General features: G+C 48.4%; 1 protein-coding gene across 2 annotated transcripts in view; it reads left to right on the forward strand.

Annotated features, from left to right (window-relative positions):
• HYDIN (HYDIN axonemal central pair apparatus protein) overlaps positions 1–19768 on the forward strand; it is a 478199-nt gene that overhangs the window by 284447 nt on the left and 173984 nt on the right. For both annotated transcript variants that reach the window (XM_063945857.1, XM_063945858.1), the window contains one exon: positions 171–343. In XM_063945857.1, coding sequence (XP_063801927.1) covers positions 171–343 — 173 coding nt within the window. The remainder of the gene's footprint in view (positions 1–170; positions 344–19768) is intronic.

The following is a 19768-nucleotide window of genomic DNA, read 5'->3' on the forward strand; positions in this document are numbered from 1 at the left end:
ATATCCCCCATGGGTTCTTCTCCCAGAAGATGGGTCTTCTATACCCCCCATGGGTTATTCTCCCAGAAGATGGGTCTTATATTCACCTCCCCTTCCCCCAATGAGGTGTGTACTGAGGTGATTGGTCTGATTTCTGCAGGGGAGATATATTTGTGTGTGTTCTACCTCAGGAACTCTCCATATGGGCCTACCCTACATCTCCGGGGGTGTTTGAAGATAATATTGTGTGCTGCATTAAGGACAATCCTGACCCCACCATATATCACTTCTGTTGCCGGGGTGTGCGGCCAGATCTGGAATTAGATCGCAAGCAAGTGCACTTTGAGAAAATCCTCCTACATCGGTGAGTTATACATTTTGTGTAGCTATAGAGACGTATGGGGGCTGGATGCCGGCTGTGCGAGGGATTGGGTGTGAGTAGGGAAGGTAAGGCTGAGTGCTAGTGCCTCTGTGGGCTGTGAGAGGGATTGGATGTGAGTGGGGAAGGTTAGGGAAGCTCGGATGGCTGAGTGCTAGTGCCTGTGTGAGGGATTAGGTGTGAGTGGGGATGGTAAGGCTGAGGGATGGGGTGTGAGTAGGGAAGGTAAGGGAGGCTTGAATGGCTGAGGTGCTAGTGCCTGTGTGGGCTGTGCGAGGGATTGGGTGCAAGTGGGGAAGGTAAGGGAGGCTCGGATGGCTGAGAGCCAGTGCCTGTGCATGCGATGTGTGGTAAGGGGTGTGAGTGGGGAAGGTAAGGGAGACTTGGATGGCTGAGTGCTAGTGCCTGTGCATGCGATGTGTGGTAAGGGGTGTGAGTGGGGAAGGTAAGGGAGACTTGGATGGCTGAGTGCTAGTGCCTGTGCGTGGGGTGTGAAAGGGATGGGGTGTGAGTGGGGAAGGTAAGGGAGGCTCGGATAGCTGAGTGCTAGTGCCTGTACGGGGTGTGAGAGGGATGGGGTGTGAGTGGGGAAGGTAATGCTGAGTGCTAGTGCCTGTGTGGGCTGAGAGAGAGAGAGGAAGGTAAGGGAGACTCGGATGGCTGAGTTCTAGTGCCTGTGCGGGCTGTGCGAGGGATGGGGTGTGAGTGGGGAAGGTAAGGGAGGCTCGGATGGCTGAGAGCCAGTGCCTGTGCATGCTATTTGAGGTATGGGGTGTGAGTGGGGAAGGTAAGGGAGACTTGGATGGCTGAGTGCTAGTGCCTGTACGGGGTGTGAGAGGGATGGGGTGTGAGTGGGGAAGGTAATGCTGAGTGCTAGTGCCTGTACGGGGTGTGAGAGGGATGGTATGTGAGTGGGGAAGGTAATGCTGAGTGCTAGTGCCTGTGTGGGCTGAGAGAGAGAGAGGAAGGTAAGGGAGACTCGGATGGCTGAGTGCTAGTGCCTGTGCGGGCTGTGAGTGGGGAAGGTAAGGGAGGCTCGGATAGCTGAGTGCTAGTGCCTGTGCGGGCTGTGAGAGGGATTGGGTGCAAGTGGGGAAGGTATGCGAGGCTCGGATGGCTGAGAGCCAGTGCCTGTGCATGCTATGTGAGGTATGGGGTGTGAGTGGGGAAGGTAAGGGAGACTTGGATAGCTGAGTGCTAATGCCTGTGCAGGCTGTACAAGGGATGGGGTGTGAGTGGGGAAGGTAAGGGAGACTTGGATGGCTGCGTGCTAGTGCCTGTGCGGGGTGTGAAAGGGCGGGGTGTGAGTGGGGAAGGTAAGGGAGGCTCGGATAGCTAAGTGCTTGTGCCTGTACTGGGTGTGAGAGGGATGGGGTGTGAGTGGGGAAGGTAATGCTGAGTGCTAGTGCCTGTACGGGGTGTGAGGGGGATGGGGTGTGAGTGGGGAAGGTAATGCTGAGTGCTAGTGCCTGTGTGGGCTGAGAGAGAGAGAGAGGAAGGTAAGGGAGACTCGGATGGCTGAGTGCTAGTGCCTGTGCGGGCTGTGAGTGGGGAAGGTAAGGAAGGCTCGGATAGCTGAGTTCTAGTGCCTGTGCGGGCTGTGAGAGGGATTGGGTGCAAGTGGGGAAGGTATGCGAGGCTCGGATGGCTGAGAGCCAGTGCCTGTGCATGCTATGTGAGGTATGGGGTGTGAGTGGGGAAGGTAAGGGAGACTTGGATAGCTGAGTGCTAGTGCCTGTGTGGGCTGTGCAAGGGATGGGGTGTGAGTGGGGAAGGTAAGGGAGACTTGGATGGCTGCGTGCTAGTGCCTGTGTGGGCTGAGAGTGAGGGAAAGGTAATGTAGGCTCGGATGGCTGAGTGCTAGTGCCTGTGCAGGCTGTGAGAGGGATGGGGTGTGAGTGGGGAAGGTAAGGGAGACTCGAATGGCTGAGTGATAGTGCCTGTGTGGGGTGTGCGAGGATTGGGTGTGAGTGGGGAAGGTAAGGGAGGCTCGGATGGCTGAGTGCTAGTGCCTGTGCGAGGATTGGGTGTGAGTGGGGAAGGTAAGGGAGGCTCGGATGGCTGAGTGCTTGTGCCTGTGCGAGGGATTGGGTGTAAGTGGGGAAGGGAAGGCTGAGGGATGGGGTGTGAGTAGGGAAGGTAAGGGAGGCTTGAATGGCTGAGGTGCTAGTGCCTGTGTGGGCTGTGCGAGAGATTGGGTGTGAGTGGGGAAGGTAAGGGAGGCTCGGATGGCTGAGTGCTAGTGCCTGTGTAGGCTGTGAGAGGGATTGGGTGCAAGTGGGGAAGGTAAGGGAGGCTCGGATGGCTGAGAGCTAGTGCCTGTGCGTGGGGTGTGAAAGGGATGGGGTGTGAGTGGGGAAGGTAAGGGAGGCTCGGATAGCTGAGTGCTAGTGCCTGTACGGGGTGTGAGAGGGATGGGGTGTGAGTGGGGAAGGTAAGGGAGGCTCGGATAGCTGAGTGCTAGTGCCTGTACGGGGTGTGAGAGGGATGGGGTGTGAGTGGGGAAGGTAATGCTGAGTGCTAGTGCCTGTGTGGGCTGAGAGAGAGAGAGGAAGGTAAGGGAGACTCGGATGGCTGAGTGCTAGTGCCTGTGCGGGCTGTGCGAGGGATGGGGTGTGAGTGGGGAAGGTAAGGGAGGCTCGGATGGCTGAGAGCCAGTGCCTGTGCATGCTATGTGAGGTATGGGGTGTGAGTGGGGAAGGTAAGGGAGACTTGGATGGCTGAGTGCTAGTGCCTGTACGGGGTGTGAGAGGGATGGGGTGTGAGTGGGGAAGGTAATGCTGAGTGCTAGTGCCTGTGTGGGCTGAGAGAGAGGGAAGAAGGTAAGGGAGACTCGGATGGCTGAGTGCTAGTGCCTGTGCGGGGTGTGAAAGGGCGGGGTGTGAGTGGGGAAGGTAAGGGAGGCTCGGATAGCTGAGTGCTAGTGCCTGTACGGGGTGTGAGAGGGATGGGGTGTGAGTGAGGAAGGTAATGCTGAGTGCTAGTGCCTGTGTGGGCTGAGAGAGAGAGAGGAAGGTAAGGGAGACTCGGATGGCTGAGTGCTAGTGCCTGTACGGGCTGTGAGTGGGGAAGGTAAGGGAGGCTCGGATAGCTGAGTGCTAGTGCCTGTGCGGGCTGTGAGAGGGATTGGGTGCAAGTGGGGAAGGTATGCGAGGCTCGGATGGCTGAGAGCCAGTGCCTGTGCATGCTATGTGAGGTATGGGGTGTGAGTGGGGAAGGTAAGGGAGACTTGGATAGCTGAGTGCTAGTGCCTGTGCGGGGTGTGAAAGGGCGGGGTGTGAGTGGGGAAGGTAAGGGAGGCTCGGATAGCTGAGTGCTAGTGCCTGTACGGGGTGTGAGAGGGATGGGGTGTGAGTGGGGAAGGTAATGCTGAGTGCTAGTGCCTGTACGGGGTGTGAGAGGGATGGGGTGTGAGTGGGGAAGGTAAGGGAGGCTCGGATAGCTGAGTGCTAGTGCCTGTACTGGGTGTGAAAGGGATGGGGTGTGAGTGGGGAAGGTAAGGGAGGCTCGGATAGCTGAGTGCTAGTGCCTGTACGGGGTGTGAGAGGGATGGGGTGTGAGTGAGGAAGGTAATGCTGAGTGCTAGTGCCTGTGTGGGCTGAGAGAGAGAGAGGAAGGTAAGGGAGACTCGGATGGCTGAGTGCTAGTGCCTGTACGGGCTGTGAGTGGGGAAGGTAAGGGAGGCTCGGATAGCTGAGTGCTAGTGCCTGTGCGGGCTGTGAGAGGGATTGGGTGCAAGTGGGGAAGGTATGCGAGGCTCGGATGGCTGAGAGCCAGTGCCTGTGCATGCTATGTGAGGTATGGGGTGTGAGTGGGGAAGGTAAGGGAGACTTGGATAGCTGAGTGCTAGTGCCTGTGCGGGGTGTGAAAGGGCGGGGTGTGAGTGGGGAAGGTAAGGGAGGCTCGGATAGCTGAGTGCTAGTGCCTGTACGGGGTGTGAGAGGGATGGGGTGTGAGTGGGGAAGGTAATGCTGAGTGCTAGTGCCTGTACGGGGTGTGAGAGGGATGGGGTGTGAGTGGGGAAGGTAAGGGAGGCTCGGATAGCTGAGTGCTAGTGCCTGTACTGGGTGTGAAAGGGATGGGGTGTGAGTGGGGAAGGTAAGGGAGGCTCGGATAGCTGAGTGCTAGTGCCTGTACGGGGTGTGAGAGGGATGGGGTGTGAGTGGGGAAGGTAATGCTGAGTGCTAGTGCCTGTGTGGGCTGAGAGAGAGAGAGGAAGGTAAGGGAGACTTGGATAGCTGAGTGCTAGTGCCTGTGTGAGCTGTGCGAGGGATTGGGTGTGAGTGGGGAAGGTATGCGAGGCTCGGATGGCTGAGAGCCAGTGCCTGTGCATGCTATGTGAGGTATGGGGTGTGAGTGGGGAAGGTAAGGGAGACTTGGATGGCTGCGTGCTAGTGCCTGTGTGGGCTGTGAGAGGGATTGGTTGTAAGTGGGGAAGGTAATGTAGGCTCGGATAGCTGAGTGCTAATGCCTGTGCAGGCTGTGAGAGGGATGGGGTGTGAGTGGGGAAGGTAAGGGAGACTCGAATGGCTGAGTGCTAGTGCCTGTGTTGGGTGTGAGAAGGATGGGGTGTGAGTAGGAAAGTTAAGGGAAGCTCGGTTGGCTGAGTGCTAGTGCCTGTGCGGGCTGTGCGATGACAATGCTAAATTCCTTTGTCGTATAACAACCCTTTATGAAGCTAAGAACACTGTACGCTGCGTACTTAAGAAGTACCGTAATGGTACGCTAGTTGCGTAACGATCGCTCTGCCGTAGGCGAGACGCTCAAGCGTCACGTTCGCTCACGGCCCAGCGATCACAGGACACGTTATTGGTTATGACTAGAGTAATGATTCGCTATGGCGTAGCTTACGCTCGAGACCACGAGGAGGTCACCAGCGATGCAGACGCTCACAACACTATACCTTTACGATAAAACCTTATACCAATGAAATACACTGAATACCTTAATGTGAGTACAGGGTGTAAGTGCAACCTTGTGTAACCTGACTAACTACAAAGCTGCTTGAGCGTCACCGACGCTCAAGTGAACACTTAACACTATAGGAAATACACAGATGCTGGTTTAGGTTCCAAGGCCTATTAACTGTATTATATCTAATATACTTGTAAAAGGGGATAACAGTACAAATGATACACTACAATATAACAGAGACTTCCTAACCACAGAACTAAACAATAAATACAAAAAGACAATACTACACTGACCTAAATGCAATACAATACAATACTATCTAATACAATACAATACTAGCCTAGTCTAGGGGAGATATGAGAGAACAGAACAGAGAGAGAGAGAGAGAGAGAGAGAGAGAGAGATGAGATGAGAGAAATTGGCTCACAGAAAGACAATGATAACGGAGAGAAACTTACGCACAAAGGGTATGATCGCCTGCGCCTCGATATCCAGCTCCCGGCTATCAGCAGATAACCGTTGATGAGAGAGTGAGAGCTGGATGTGGTCGGCCTGCCTATTTATGCCCCACACACAATGCAATCTCCTGGTCCTACAATCCCATTGTCCATTGGCCGAAGGAATTCGGCCCTGCATCATAACAAAAGGTCATAGGGTGATTCATACAGGTGGGCTGTGACGATTTCCAACAGCTCAGGTGGGTGGGAAACTGGGTTTCCCGCCGCATACCTGAGTATGTGTAATTAATAGAAATGGACATAAACTTCTTATGTCCATAACTATTCGCACGAGCGATTAATACGCTCCAAACCAACACCGGAATATTGCTAATTAAATACTCTTCCGATGGGTACCAAACACTGCTGTATGATTCCTGTTAGACCCTTCGTACGACATAAAGAGGGATTCCTCAGCTCTGGGACATTGTATTTTAACCAAACTTTCAGAATCTATCAAAGGGACCATGATCTATAAACTACATTAATTGTGAACATTTGTAACGAATGAGTCGCACGCTACGACTACATAAACTCTACCGTAAATACACATACCGCGCCTGCGAGTGCACGTTATTGCGGGTATGCGCATCCACGGGAGAGCGCATGCACGCGCAGCGCGGACCAGTGTGCGGTGCAAATATGGCAACGTGCATTGAGACATTTTTCTGACTTTGACAGTCCACCCTTTGGCAGTCAATAATAACTGCCACAAAACATTTAAGGAGAAAAATGTAAGTCAGGGGTTAATTGATTTCCATGGTTGGGTAGGGGAGGAGAGAGGAGAAGGTGTGAAGAGGGTATGACCTAGTGAGATAGCAGAAGCATGTGTGTATGAATCCATGTTTGGGGGGTCATGTATCATCGTGCCGTACGTGTTGTAAATCAAGCTTCGAGGTATTGCGAAGTATACATTTGAATTCCTTCTTATCCTGTGGTACAGGTCTGTGGATGGGCTGTCAAACTTTACCGAGCTCATTTCGGCTGTGGTTGTAACAAAATGGGGATGCACATTTTAGTTGATGATACATGAATGGGGGAGGTATGTGGTTGCTGATATCTGTGCCTGTATTCCCTATCGTCTATGTGTGTCGTTACCTGAGGGTTGTAGAGATGAAGATAAAGAACACTTACGAAAAATGCAATGATATTCTATGTCAGGGAAATGTACATCTGTCGTCGAAGTTGTGTTCGGTATCTGTTGAGAGTCGTCTTCTTTGCGCTGTTTTGCTCCTTAGGCATGAGCAACAAGCTTTGTCAGTGCCATCAGATTTACAAAAATGTTGGGCTAGCGTGAGTTTAAAAATACTAGGGAAACTGGGGATCCATGGCAAAGTTCATCAAGTGTCCATATTTAAAGTTGTCAAATCTTCTTCTTTGGTCAATCCGTTGTCTGTATACATCTCGTCTCGTCAGCTTCCTCGTCCAAGGGGGTCTTTGTATCTTGGAGAAAAGCAGAAAAACAGGTGAAAGAAACGGACCGTATAATCGCATTTTCATCACATCCTGGTTTCTATCATTGGGTCATAAATCAAATCCAGGTTAATTACGGTTTCCTCACTCCTCAAGCTCATCACTTTTGTACTTTGTTTGCACCTCATTAAAGCCTGCCCGCATCTAAATATCAATCCAATCGATATAACGACACCCAAGATACATAGTAGAAACTTTCCAACATCCATTATGACTCCTTGAGCCCACTCTCCCAAACCGGAGAACCAATTTCGCGGGTTCAACCATGACACCCAACTAGTCAGCTCATTACCTACAGCAGCAAGGGTGAGATTGTGTTTTCGACGAAATTCCCACTTCAATTGGAGAATATCATCCATCTTTTGGTCTATGACCTCTACCGGGTCCTCGGTGCTATTCGTGATATACGTGCAACACTTTATGCCGTACTGTGTTGCTAATGTAACACAATATCCGCCTGTTACTGCTGTAAGATAATTAAGAACCATCCTATGCTGAACTAGTTCTGTTTTATAAGCTTGAAGTTCTCTTCCAGTGTATCTAAACGTGTCATCATACATTTCAGTGATATTATCTAACAAATTGGCGAGTGCGGAAATGTATCTATAATTCATCACTCCCCGAGCGGTACGAGTGAAATCTAACGCTACCAGAACCTGAATCCCAGTGGATTCATGGATAAGATCGGAGGCCGGATGCTCTAACCTTTCTGACAGTTGTCTTTTAACTCGGTGCTCGTAATGAGTGTGAGTATAAGGAGCTTGGGCACCACGGTGTATGTCCTTCATTTTGTCATGTGTAACAGTCATCACTTCAGGCAATACTTTTCCAATATAACACAATCCTTCAGAGTTTGGGGCAAGCCACTTGTACGCCTTTCTCCCGCATATGAAATATGCATCATCGGGGAGAACATATGGGACGGAGAAGGACATGACCATGTTACAAACCTTCCAGGTGAAATCTCCTGACCCTAATTCTTCCATCTGCTTAATGCACGTATCGGTTTGTACGATATGTGCACAGTATCCTGGTGATACCTCTCCAACTCTAGTAATCCTATTTCCTAAGGTATATCGATACCGGAAAGATTTTCCTCTACTGGCTATGTGGCGTACGAGCTCTGTATCTGTAGGCATTCTATCTGCTCTGTGTGAAAAGGTCATGGTAAGGTTGCTCCATGACACTTCCCAATTTCCCGGTTTTCTGGGATTGGAGATGTTAAAACATAAGAGGGACCTATCCACATGGTATTGGTGGAGCTTCAAACTAGGAGGGCTGGAGATGTTAAACCTCCGGTCCACCGGTCTCCCACCACTTAGCTCAAGTACCTCCCCTAACGTTAAAGGAAATGGTACTAGCCCTGATTTACTGTGACCCTGAGGTACTTGAGAGCATACCCAACAATCTGTTTGGTTTAACACGTTACCCACTAAGGAGTGATAGTCACTCAATGGATGCCGGTCTATATGGATATTAAAACTAGATTGGCATTTCTTTATGCATCCATCTTCAACCAGATTATCACAGAGCCTACAGATACAATTTTCTTCAGCTAACAATCCATCACAATTTCTTCTATCGGATCGTTTTCTGATACTCGCCTTTGCTTGTTGGTTTGGTTGATCTTGGAAAACTACGCCTCCATCATCATAATCGGAACCCATTCCAGAACCTCTCTCGACCTCTATGGTACTCTCGCCGGAACAGACTGCTCTGGTCAACATCATGGTTAACATCAAAATCCGGATCACAGTCTCTTGGGGCAAGTCCATCTTTGAGGAGGAAATAGAGAAGAATGAGAAGGGGGAAAAAGAAATTTTAAGGGAGAGGGGCTGGGAAGCGGAGAAAAACAATAAAAGGGAGAAGGGAGTCGACAACTGCTTTCGGTCTTCAAGGCTCAGGTGCCGCCTCAGTCCTCCTGGAACAGACACTCCAGTGATACAACCTCTACCGTCTGTTCCTTATCACGGGACTTCTCGGGATCAGCAACCTTCTTGCAGTGGGATGAATGGACCCAAGTCTCTCTCTCAGCAACCTTCAATGCTGTGGTGCTGGTCAATAAGACCTGGTATGGTCCTTCCCATCTATCAATAAGACAACCTGAGCGTAGAAAATTTCGTATCATTACATAATCCCCAGGTTCAATGTCATGACAATTACTATCTGGTAAATCAGGAATCATCAACTTCAGATTATCATTTTGATTCCTCAACTGCTTACTCATGTTAATCAAGTACTTTACAGTTACTTCATTGTTACATTTCAAATCATCCTGAGGGTTAATCATGACATGCGGTTGTCGACCAAACAAGATTTCAAAAGGAGACAGATTAAGAGGGGACCTGGGAGTGGTTCTGATGCTATACAAAACAATGGGTAAAGCTTCTGGCCACGTCAATCCTGTCTCTGCCATTACTTTACTCAATTTATTTTTAATAGTGCTGTTCACTCTTTCGACCTTCGCACTCGCCTGTGGACGGTACGGAGTGTGCAGCTTGCTATCAATACCCATCAATTTACACATTCCTTGAAAGACATCACCTGTAAAATGGGTACCCCTATCACTTTCAATGATTCTAGGGATACCATATCTACATACAAATTCCTGCACAATTTTCTTAGCTGTAAACATAGCGGTATTTGTAGCTGCTGGAAAAGCTTCGACCCAATTCGAGAAAACATCTATACAAACAAGTACATATTTCAAATTTCGACATGGGGGTAATTGAATGAAGTCAATTTGTATTACCTGGAAAGGGCCGCCGGCAGGTGGGATATGGGATGGTTCTGTAGGTATTGCTTTTCCAATATTCTTTCTCAGACAGGTAAGGCATGACATTGCTCTTTTACCCGCATGAGAGGAGAATCCTGGGGCGCACCAGTATGCTCTTACCAATTTGCACATCCCCTCCTTGCCTAGATGAGTCAGCCCGTGAGCTGCTTCAGCCAGACATGGAAGGTATGCCCTGGGGGCCACTGGTTTACCATGTCCATCCGTCCAGAGCCCTGAGGACTCCTGGCCATATCCCTTTGCCTTCCAGACTGCTCTTTCCTGTGTGGAACACAAATTCTGCATCTCACACAACTTCTGTGTGTTGATGGTATTAAATACCATCAACTGTGTGGTGTCTGTCCGTGTGGGGGTAGCAGCTGCAAGCTTTGCGGCTTCGTCTGCTCGGCTGTTACCAAGGGATACTGGGTCTTGGCTATATGTATGTGCTTTACATTTGATAACAGCCACTCTGTCGGGTTCCTGTATCGCTGTTAGAAGCCTTTTTATGTGAGCTGCATGCGCTATCGGTGTACCAGCTGCCGTCATGAAATTTCTGAGACGCCATAGCGCTCCGAAATCATGGACTACCCCGAACGCGTATCTGGAATCGGTGTAGATATTGGCTGACTTACCCTTAGCCAATTCACATGCTCTGGTTAGGGCGACCAGTTCAGCAACCTGGGCTGAGTGAGGTGGGCCTAGCGGTTCCGCTTCTATGGTGTCTTGGTCATCTACGACTGCGTATCCAGTACACAAGTCTCCCGAGTCTGACTGTCTGTGACAACTACCGTCCGTGTAGAACGTGAGTTCTGCATCTTCCAGTGGATTGTCACTGATGTCAGGCCTTGCGGTAAAATTTTGGGTCAAATATTCCATACAATCATGTGTATCTTCCTTTGCATTAAATCCTCCTTCCCCATCACTCTCACCTCCCACCCTTTGTGCCTGACCAGGCACACCAGGGAGGAATGTTGCAGGGTTTAATGCGCTGCATCTCCTTATGGTGATGTTTACGGGGGCCATTAATGCCAATTCCCATCTTGTAAACCTTGCTGATGAGACGTGTCTGGTTTGGGCAGAATTCAATAAGGCAGATACCGCATGCGGTGTATGGATTGTGAGGTTGTGGCCTAGCACAACATCTTCGCTTTTTGTCACTAGCAATGCTATCGCCGCAACGCTACGCAAGCATGTGGGGAGGGATCGCGCTACCGTGTCTAGCTGAGCGCTGTAGTATGCAATTGGCCTGCTGGCATCACCGTGTTTTTGTGTTAGTACACCTGCTGCGCACCCAGCACTTTCTGTTCCGTATAGTTCAAAGGGTTTCCCATAGTCTGGCATACCTAGTGCTGGTGCCTGCGTTAGGCACTGTTTGAGTCTCTCAAATGCTGTTTCAGATTCGTCTGTATGCGAAATCCGATCAGGTTTGTTTGAAGAGACCATTTCCTGCAAAGGTAGCGCCAATATGGAAAACCCTGGGATCCAATTACGGCAATACCCACACATTCCTAAAAACGTCCTGATCTGTTGCTGGGTTTGTGGCAGTGTCATGTCTCTAATGGCTTGGATTCTATCAGCGGTCAGGTGTCTCAGTCCTTGTGTTAGACAGTGTCCCAAATATTTTACCTTAGCTTGGCATAATTGCAACTTGTCTTTGGAAACCTTGTGACCTGTGTCTGAAAGATGAAACAGGAGCTGTTTCGTATCCTTCAGAGATGCTTCCAGTGAATCTGAACACAGTAATAAATCGTCCACATACTGTATCAATACTGATCCACTGTCTGGTTGGAAAGACTGTAAACAATCATGCAAAGCCTGAGAAAATATACTTGGACTATCTATGAAACCTTGGGGTAACCGAGTCCACGTGTATTGGACTCCTCTGTATGTGAATGCAAACAAATATTGGCTGTCAGGGTGCAGAGGTACCGAAAAGAAAGCGGAGCAGAGGTCAATAACAGTGAAAAATTTGGCAGTGGGAGGAATTTGCATTAGGATGACAGCTGGATTAGGCACTACGGGGAACTGGCTCTCAACTATTTTGTTAATCCCCCTTAGATCCTGCACTAGCCTGTAACCCCTCCCCCCACTCTTTTTAACAGGGAAGATGGGACTATTTGCGGTGCTGGACGTTCTTACTAGAATGCCCTGTTGTAGCAAGCGCTCTATTACGGGAAAAACTCCTAACTCCACCTCTGGCTTCAGAGGATACTGTGGGATTTTTGGAGCTATCCTACCATCTTTTACTTGTACAACTACTGGAGCTACGTTTGCCATTAATCCAGTGTCCTGTCCATCTTTTGTCCAAAGTGACTCTGGTATCTGAGATATCATCTCTTCTACTTGGGATGGATTCCTATTTGTCATAATGGAATGTGACATTAATTTTGATGGGGAGTCTAGCATGTCTCGTACTTCCTGAGCGTGATTCTCAGGAATGTCCAAGAATACACCTTCAGGAGTACAATAAATGACGCAACCCATTTTACATAGTAAGTCTCTTCCCAGGAGATTAGTTGGTGCAGATGCAGCCAGCAAAAAGGAATGCTTGGTATGCAAAGGCCCTATTGTAATCTCGGCTGGTTTGCTAACAGGGTAGTGCTGGACTACTCCTGTTACTCCCATGGCTGGAATTGTCCTACCAGTGGTTCTCATGCCCACTGTCGAATTTATCACTGACTTGGCCGCCCCTGTGTCTACAAGAAAGTTTAAAGTTTTACCAGCCACATTGATTGCAATCTCTGGTTCGCTTCCAAGACTGGCAATCAACTTAACTGGCTGCAGATTACAGGTATGGCCACACCCCTATTGGGTATGCTGACCTCCCTGAATCCCGCTGGCAGCAACTACTTGTGAGGGAGTTAGCTGGGAACTACCAGAGGCATGCCAATCTCTGTTCGGGGGATATCTTTTTGTTTCCCCTGTATGTGGCTCAAAACTCCGCCTCTGTGGACCCTGCTCCCAATGTCGTGTGTTGTGTTGTTGTCTAGGGGGTTGAAAAGATCTTTGTACATTCTTTGTTCTACATTCTCGTGCAAAGTGTCCCGGTCTGTTACAAGAAAAACATGTTATTACACTTGCCTTACCCACAGGATTCGGTGGTACATACGCAGGTTGCCTTGTGGTCAGCGCCTGTATACTTACGGACATCAACTTATCACTTTGCGACTCTCTGTGCCTAGTGATGTTTCTGTCGTGATCAATAGCAGCCTCTCTCAAGCCGGACACTGACAGACCTCGCCAGCATGGTTGCGTGGTCTGAACCCTAGTCTTTAATGTTTCCTTTAAACCATCCATCAGTACAGATACTGCTACTTCCCGATGGTTTGGGTTGGTCTTAATGTCTTCTATACCTGTGTACTTTGCCATTTCTAATAGTGCCCGGTGAAAATATTCTGTTGCCGTTTCGGACTCCTTTTGCTTAATGGAAAATATTTTATTCCATTTAACAACGGCTGGGAAATACTCCTTTAGCTGTAAATTTATCCTTTTTACATTATCCTTGTTGTACACGTCTGTAAGCGGTACATCTTTATCCAATGCACAATCAGCTAAAAACTGAGTTGCATCAACATTGGAAGGTAAACAAGCTCTTAGCAGTATCTGCCAATCCTTGTTGTTGGGTTCTACAGTGTTACCTAGATCCCTGATGTATTTTTGGCTAGCAACTAAATCCTTCCTGGGGTCAGGAAATTCGGACACTATTGTTCTTAATTCCATTCTGGAAAATGGAGTGTACATGGCAATGTTCCTTATGGGAGTGGCTCCAGACACATCTGTTTTTCCATTGGGAACTGCTATTACCCTTACAGGAGCAATTCTAACAGCCTCTTCCTGTGTAGATTCTACAGCTTGTTGTGGTACAATTGTTTCAGTGTAGTGCATGGTGCCGTACTTACCCGTTGACACGACCTCACCTATCCCTCCGCTAGGGGCTTTCACTAATCTCGTGGGTGTCGCTGTGCCTACTGTGGTCTCTGCTATGGTGGCTGCGAGAGAGAGAGCTGAAATTGTTGCTGAATCGTCTTCTTGATCACACTCCTGAGGAAGGTTCAAAACAGGGTACATCTTGCACGGGTTAATACTTGCATGAGTTATTTGGTTAACATCATTAACATTTACAGTGTTACTAAGAGTTTGTGTTTTACAACCCAGTGCGTTTCTCTCCGCAATCAACCTCTCTCCTGCAATGTATGGTGGAGGAGGAGCTGTGGCAATCAACTTCCTGACTGCCCCAGATCCTGCCGCCAGAGCCAAACCTCTCTGTATCTCACCTTCCTGGTGCCATAACTGTAAACAATCATGATGTTGAATTCGTCTCTTTGTTGATTTTACGAGACATATCCTCCTCCTTAAATTTTGTAACACTTCTGGACTGAAGCTACCTATTCTTGGGAATTTGTCCCTGTCTTGTACAGTCATTCTCTCCCATTCATCACATAAAGATTCGGTGTGAATTCCATATTTTTCACACATTACATATCGTGCCGACCCAACTGGTCGGTTCACAGAATCAACCTGAACCAGGGTTGATCGCCCCCTACCTGAGCAACTGGCCCCCATAGTCTGCAGGTGTTGCTTAGTCCTCCTTGGATCTCTGTATCAAGGTTTTCAGCAAGCCTTTACAGACAACCAAATTACTCCACAGTAGGCCGGCGGTGGCGGTTTACCGAGTACCCCACTCACTCGCCCACCTCGACCAATACGACCTGATCACACCGATATGGTGCTGGCGTACTCGATACAGGGCCCCTATGGAACCTTCAGTTTACTGGAACATATGAGGGTTACCCGCAGGACACTTACTCTTTCCAGTAAAGTTGGGGTTGTTAGATAGTTCCTGAGTGACCAGCGAACTTCCCTTCCAAAAATAAAAAATTACACAAATCACGTCAGAATGTACAGATAGCGTTTGTGACCACTCTACTCTAATGGTATTAGGTCAGATTACTAACTACTGCACACAATTACGTGTGGTCCAATCGTTCAGTACACGAGCACTACTTGTCATGTACTGAAAGATCAATGGAATCGATGTTTCCGGCCGCGATTCCTTCAGCAAGAGCTTATGGCCTATATGGGTTCTGCACCAACACCCCAGGCGTTGTGCCACTGGACTTTTATAGCGGACCTTTTACCTTACGACCTCCTGGTCTTGTTACCTTATGACCTCCTGGTCTTGTTACCTTATGGTCCGCTATACTCTAATGCTCAAATATTATTTAACCAGGGATGCCTCCCTAGCCACCGTATATGTCACTTACACGTATGTCCCTTGACGAGTACCCGGCTTTCCTTTTGGTTCCACCTTAAAGTTATATAAACTTTTGTATACAAAACACACTCACTCAACACATGTACACTTTTGTTTCTATATCTATTTCTGCGCAGAAATTGTCTTTAGGCCAAAAGTGTTACCAATTAGGAGCAGGATCTGTTAAACTAAATTTCAGATTTTCCAAAAATAGATTTGCGTTATTTACCGCTTCGCGTTATCTACCGCTGTGCGTTAATTATCGCCTTTGCGTTACTTCACTTTGCGCTAATTCAACTTTTTCGTGACTTGAGCTACGTGAGCGTAACCGGACGCTACGTTGCGTAATGTACGCTGCGTGCGTCTGCCTTTTGGATTGCGTACGCTAGTCTTTGTTAGCGACACGTGTACGTAATGCAAAGGATCCACCGTAACACAATATATTTTTATCAATGTAAATGATCCCTGATCATCTACCGCAATCCACACTGACTGCCTTGTATCTCAGACAAACCGTGTGTTTGTTCTATACTTTAACTATCACCTCTACTATGAAATAACAGCAAATCTCTTTTTAGCACTTTCTATCAACTATAAAATTTGGCAAACAGGAATAGTGATATACGAAAATGAAACAGAAAATGCAGATATATGTATGCATGCGTGTATACGCAAGACAGAAGAGAAATAAAACAGTTTTAAAAGACACAAGCGTTTTGTTCTTACTTCCGGTTCCCGGATTCCTTCAGCACTCTTTATCTAAGCGAAGCAGACGCTTATCCCGCCAGCACTATGAGACAACCTCCCACCCTTTGCTGGAGGGATAATGTCTGCTGATCTACCTAGTGCAGATATGAGAAGGATAGGACGAGTCCCCAATTGACAATGCTAAATTCCTTTGTCGTATAACAACCCTTTATGAAGCTAAGAACACTGTACGCTGCGTACTTAAGAAGTACCGTAATGGTACGCTAGTTGCGTAACGATCGCTCTGCCGTAGGCGAGACGCTCAAGCGTCACGTTCGCTCACGGCCCTGCGATCACAGGACACGTTATTGGTTATGACTAGAGTAATGATTCGCTATGGCGTAGCTTACGCTCGAGACCACGAGGAGGTCACCAGCGATGCAGACGCTCACAACACTATACCTTTACGATAAAACCTTATACCAATGAAATACACTGAATACCTTAATGTGAGTACAGGGTGTAAGTGCAACCTTGTGTAACCTGACTAACTACAAAGCTGCTTGAGCGTCACCGACGCTCAAGTGAACACTTAACACTATAGGAAATACACAGATGCTGGTTTAGGTTCCAAGGCCTATTAACTGTATTATATCTAATATACTTGTAAAAGGGGATAACAGTACAAATGATACACTACAATATAACAGAGACTTCCTAACCACAGAACTAAACAATAAATACAAAAAGACAATACTACACTGACCTAAATGCAATACAATACAATACTATCTAATACAATACAATACTAGCCTAGTCTAGGGGAGATATGAGAGAACAGAACAGAGAGAGAGAGAGAGAGAGATGAGATGAGAGAAATTGGCTCACAGAAAGACAATGATAACGGAGAGAAACTTACGCACAAAGGGTATGATCGCCTGCGCCTCGATATCCAGCTCCCGGCTATCAGCAGATAACCGTTGATGAGAGAGTGAGAGCTGGATGTGGTCGGCCTGCCTATTTATGCCCCACACACAATGCAATCTCCTGGTCCTACAATCCCATTGTCCATTGGCCGAAGGAATTCGGCCCTGCATCATAACAAAAGGTCATAGGGTGATTCATACAGGTGGGCTGTGACGATTTCCAACAGCTCAGGTGGGTGGGAAACTGGGTTTCCCGCCGCATACCTGAGTATGTGTAATTAATAGAAATGGACATAAACTTCTTATGTCCATAACTATTCGCACGAGCGATTAATACGCTCCAAACCAACACCGGAATATTGCTAATTAAATACTCTTCCGATGGGTACCAAACACTGCTGTATGATTCCTGTTAGACCCTTCGTACGACATAAAGAGGGATTCCTCAGCTCTGGGACATTGTATTTTAACCAAACTTTCAGAATCTATCAAAGGGACCATGATCTATAAACTACATTAATTGTGAACATTTGTAACGAATGAGTCGCACGCTACGACTACATAAACTCTACCGTAAATACACATACCGCGCCTGCGAGTGCACGTTATTGCGGGTATGCGCATCCACGGGAGAGCGCATGCACGCGCAGCGCGGACCAGTGTGCGGTGCAAATATGGCAACGTGCATTGAGACATTTTTCTGACTTTGACAGCGAGGATTGGGTGTGAGTGGGGAAGGTAAGGAAGGCTCGGATGGCTGAGTGCTTGTGCCTGTGTGAGGGATTGGGTGTGAGTGGGGAAGGGAAGGCTGAGTGCTAGTGCCTGTGCGGGGTGTGAGTGGGGACGGTAAGGCTGAGTGCTAGTGCCTGTGCGAGGGATTGGGTTTGAGTTGGGAAGGTAAGGCTTAGTTCTAGTGCCTGTGCGGACTGTGGGGTATATTTACGAAGGTCCCGATTTTGACCGAGACGGTGTTTTTTCTTCAAAGTGTCATCTCGGGAATTTACTAAACTCAAATCACGGCAGTGATGAGGGCATTCGTATTTTTTTGGAACTCAAAGAAAAAAATTACGATTGAATACACCATCGGTCAAATACGCCTGGAATTTGGTAGAACTCGGTCATTTACTAAAAAGTGTAATTCACAAACACTGCCGGCAATAGCCAAACACTGCCGTGAAAAAATACAAATCGTAAAAAAGTGCTAAAATAAAACAGACCTGCTTTTTTTTTACCGTGTTCTGATAGGCATGCACGGATCCATGAGATCCGTGCATGTTTATCAGTGGGAAGGGGTGGAAAGGGTTACATTTTTTTTTTTTTTTTTAATGCGTAGGGTCCCCCCTCCTAAGCAAAACCAGCCTCGGGCTCATTGAGCCGGTCCTGGTTGAAAAAATATGGGTAAAAAAGTGACAGGGGTTCCCCCATATTTAATCAACCAGCACCGGGCTCTGCGCCTGGTCCTGGTTCCAAAAATATGGGGGACAAAAAGCGTAGGGGTCCCCCGTATTTCTGAAACCAGCACCGGGCACCACTAGCCAGATACATAATGCCACAGCCGGGGGACACTTTTATATTGGTCCCTGCGGCCCTGGCATTACATACCCAACTAGTCACCCCTGGCCGGGGTACCCTAGAGGAGTGGGAACCCCTTAAATCAAGGGGTCCCCCCCCTCCAGCCACCCAAGGGCCAGGGGTGAAGCCCGAGGCTGTCCCCCCCATCCAAGGGCGGCGGATGGGGGGCTGATAGCCTTTTTGTCAAAATGTGAATATTGTTTTTAGTAGCAGTACTACAAGTCCCAGCAAGCCTCCCCCGCAAGCTGGTACTTGGAGAACCACAAGTACCAGCATGCGGAGGAAAACCGGGCCCACTGGTACCTGTAGTACTACTACTAAAAAAGTACCCCAATAAAAACAGGAGAGACACACCTTGAAAGTAAAAGTTTATTACATACATCCACACCACCAAACATACATACTTACCTATGTTCACACGAGGGTCGGTCCTCTTCTCCATGTAGAATCCATGGGGTACCTGTAGGAAAAATTATACTCACATAATCCAGTGTAGATCGGTCCTCTTCTGTTCTTTTTGTAATCCACGTACTTTGCAAAATAAAAAAACGGACACCCGACCACGCACTGAAAGGGGCCCCATGTTTTCACATGGGACCCCTTTCCCCGACTGCCAGGAACCCCCCCTGACTTCTGTCTAAGAGGGTTCCTTCAGCCAATCAGGGAGCGCCATGTCGTGGCACCCTCCTGATTGGCTGTGTGCTCCTGTAGTGTCTGTCAGGCAGCACACGGCAGTGATACAATGTAGCGCCTATGCGCTCCATTGTAACCAATGGTGGGAACTTTGTGGTCAGCGGTGAGGTTACTTTCGGTCAACCGCTGACCACAAAGTTCCCACCATTGGTTACAATGGAGCGCATAGGCGCTACATTGTATCACTGCTGTGTGCTGCCTGACAGACACTACAGGAGCACACAGCCAATCAGGAGGGTGCCACGACGTGGCGCTCCCTGATTGGCTGAAGGAACCCTCTTAGACAGAAGTCAGGGGGGGTTCCTGGCAGTCGGGGAAAGGGGTCCCATGTGAAAACATGGGGCCCCTTTCAGTGCGTGGTCGGGTGTCCGTTTTTTTATTTTGCAATGTACGTGGATTACAAATAGAACAGAAGAGGACCGATCTACACTGGATTATGTGAGTATAATTTTTCCTACAGGTACCCCATGGATTCTACATGGAGAAGAGGACCGACCCTCGTGTGAACATAGTATGTTTGGTGGTGTGGATGTATGTAATAAACTTTTACTTTCAAGGTGTGTGTCTCCTGTTTTTATTGGGGTATTTTTTTAGTAGTAGTACTACAGGTACCAGCGG

Source organism: Pseudophryne corroboree, chromosome 11 (assembly GCF_028390025.1).
Source record: "Pseudophryne corroboree isolate aPseCor3 chromosome 11, aPseCor3.hap2, whole genome shotgun sequence".
In the NCBI taxonomy this organism is placed as follows: domain Eukaryota; kingdom Metazoa; phylum Chordata; class Amphibia; order Anura; family Myobatrachidae; genus Pseudophryne; species Pseudophryne corroboree.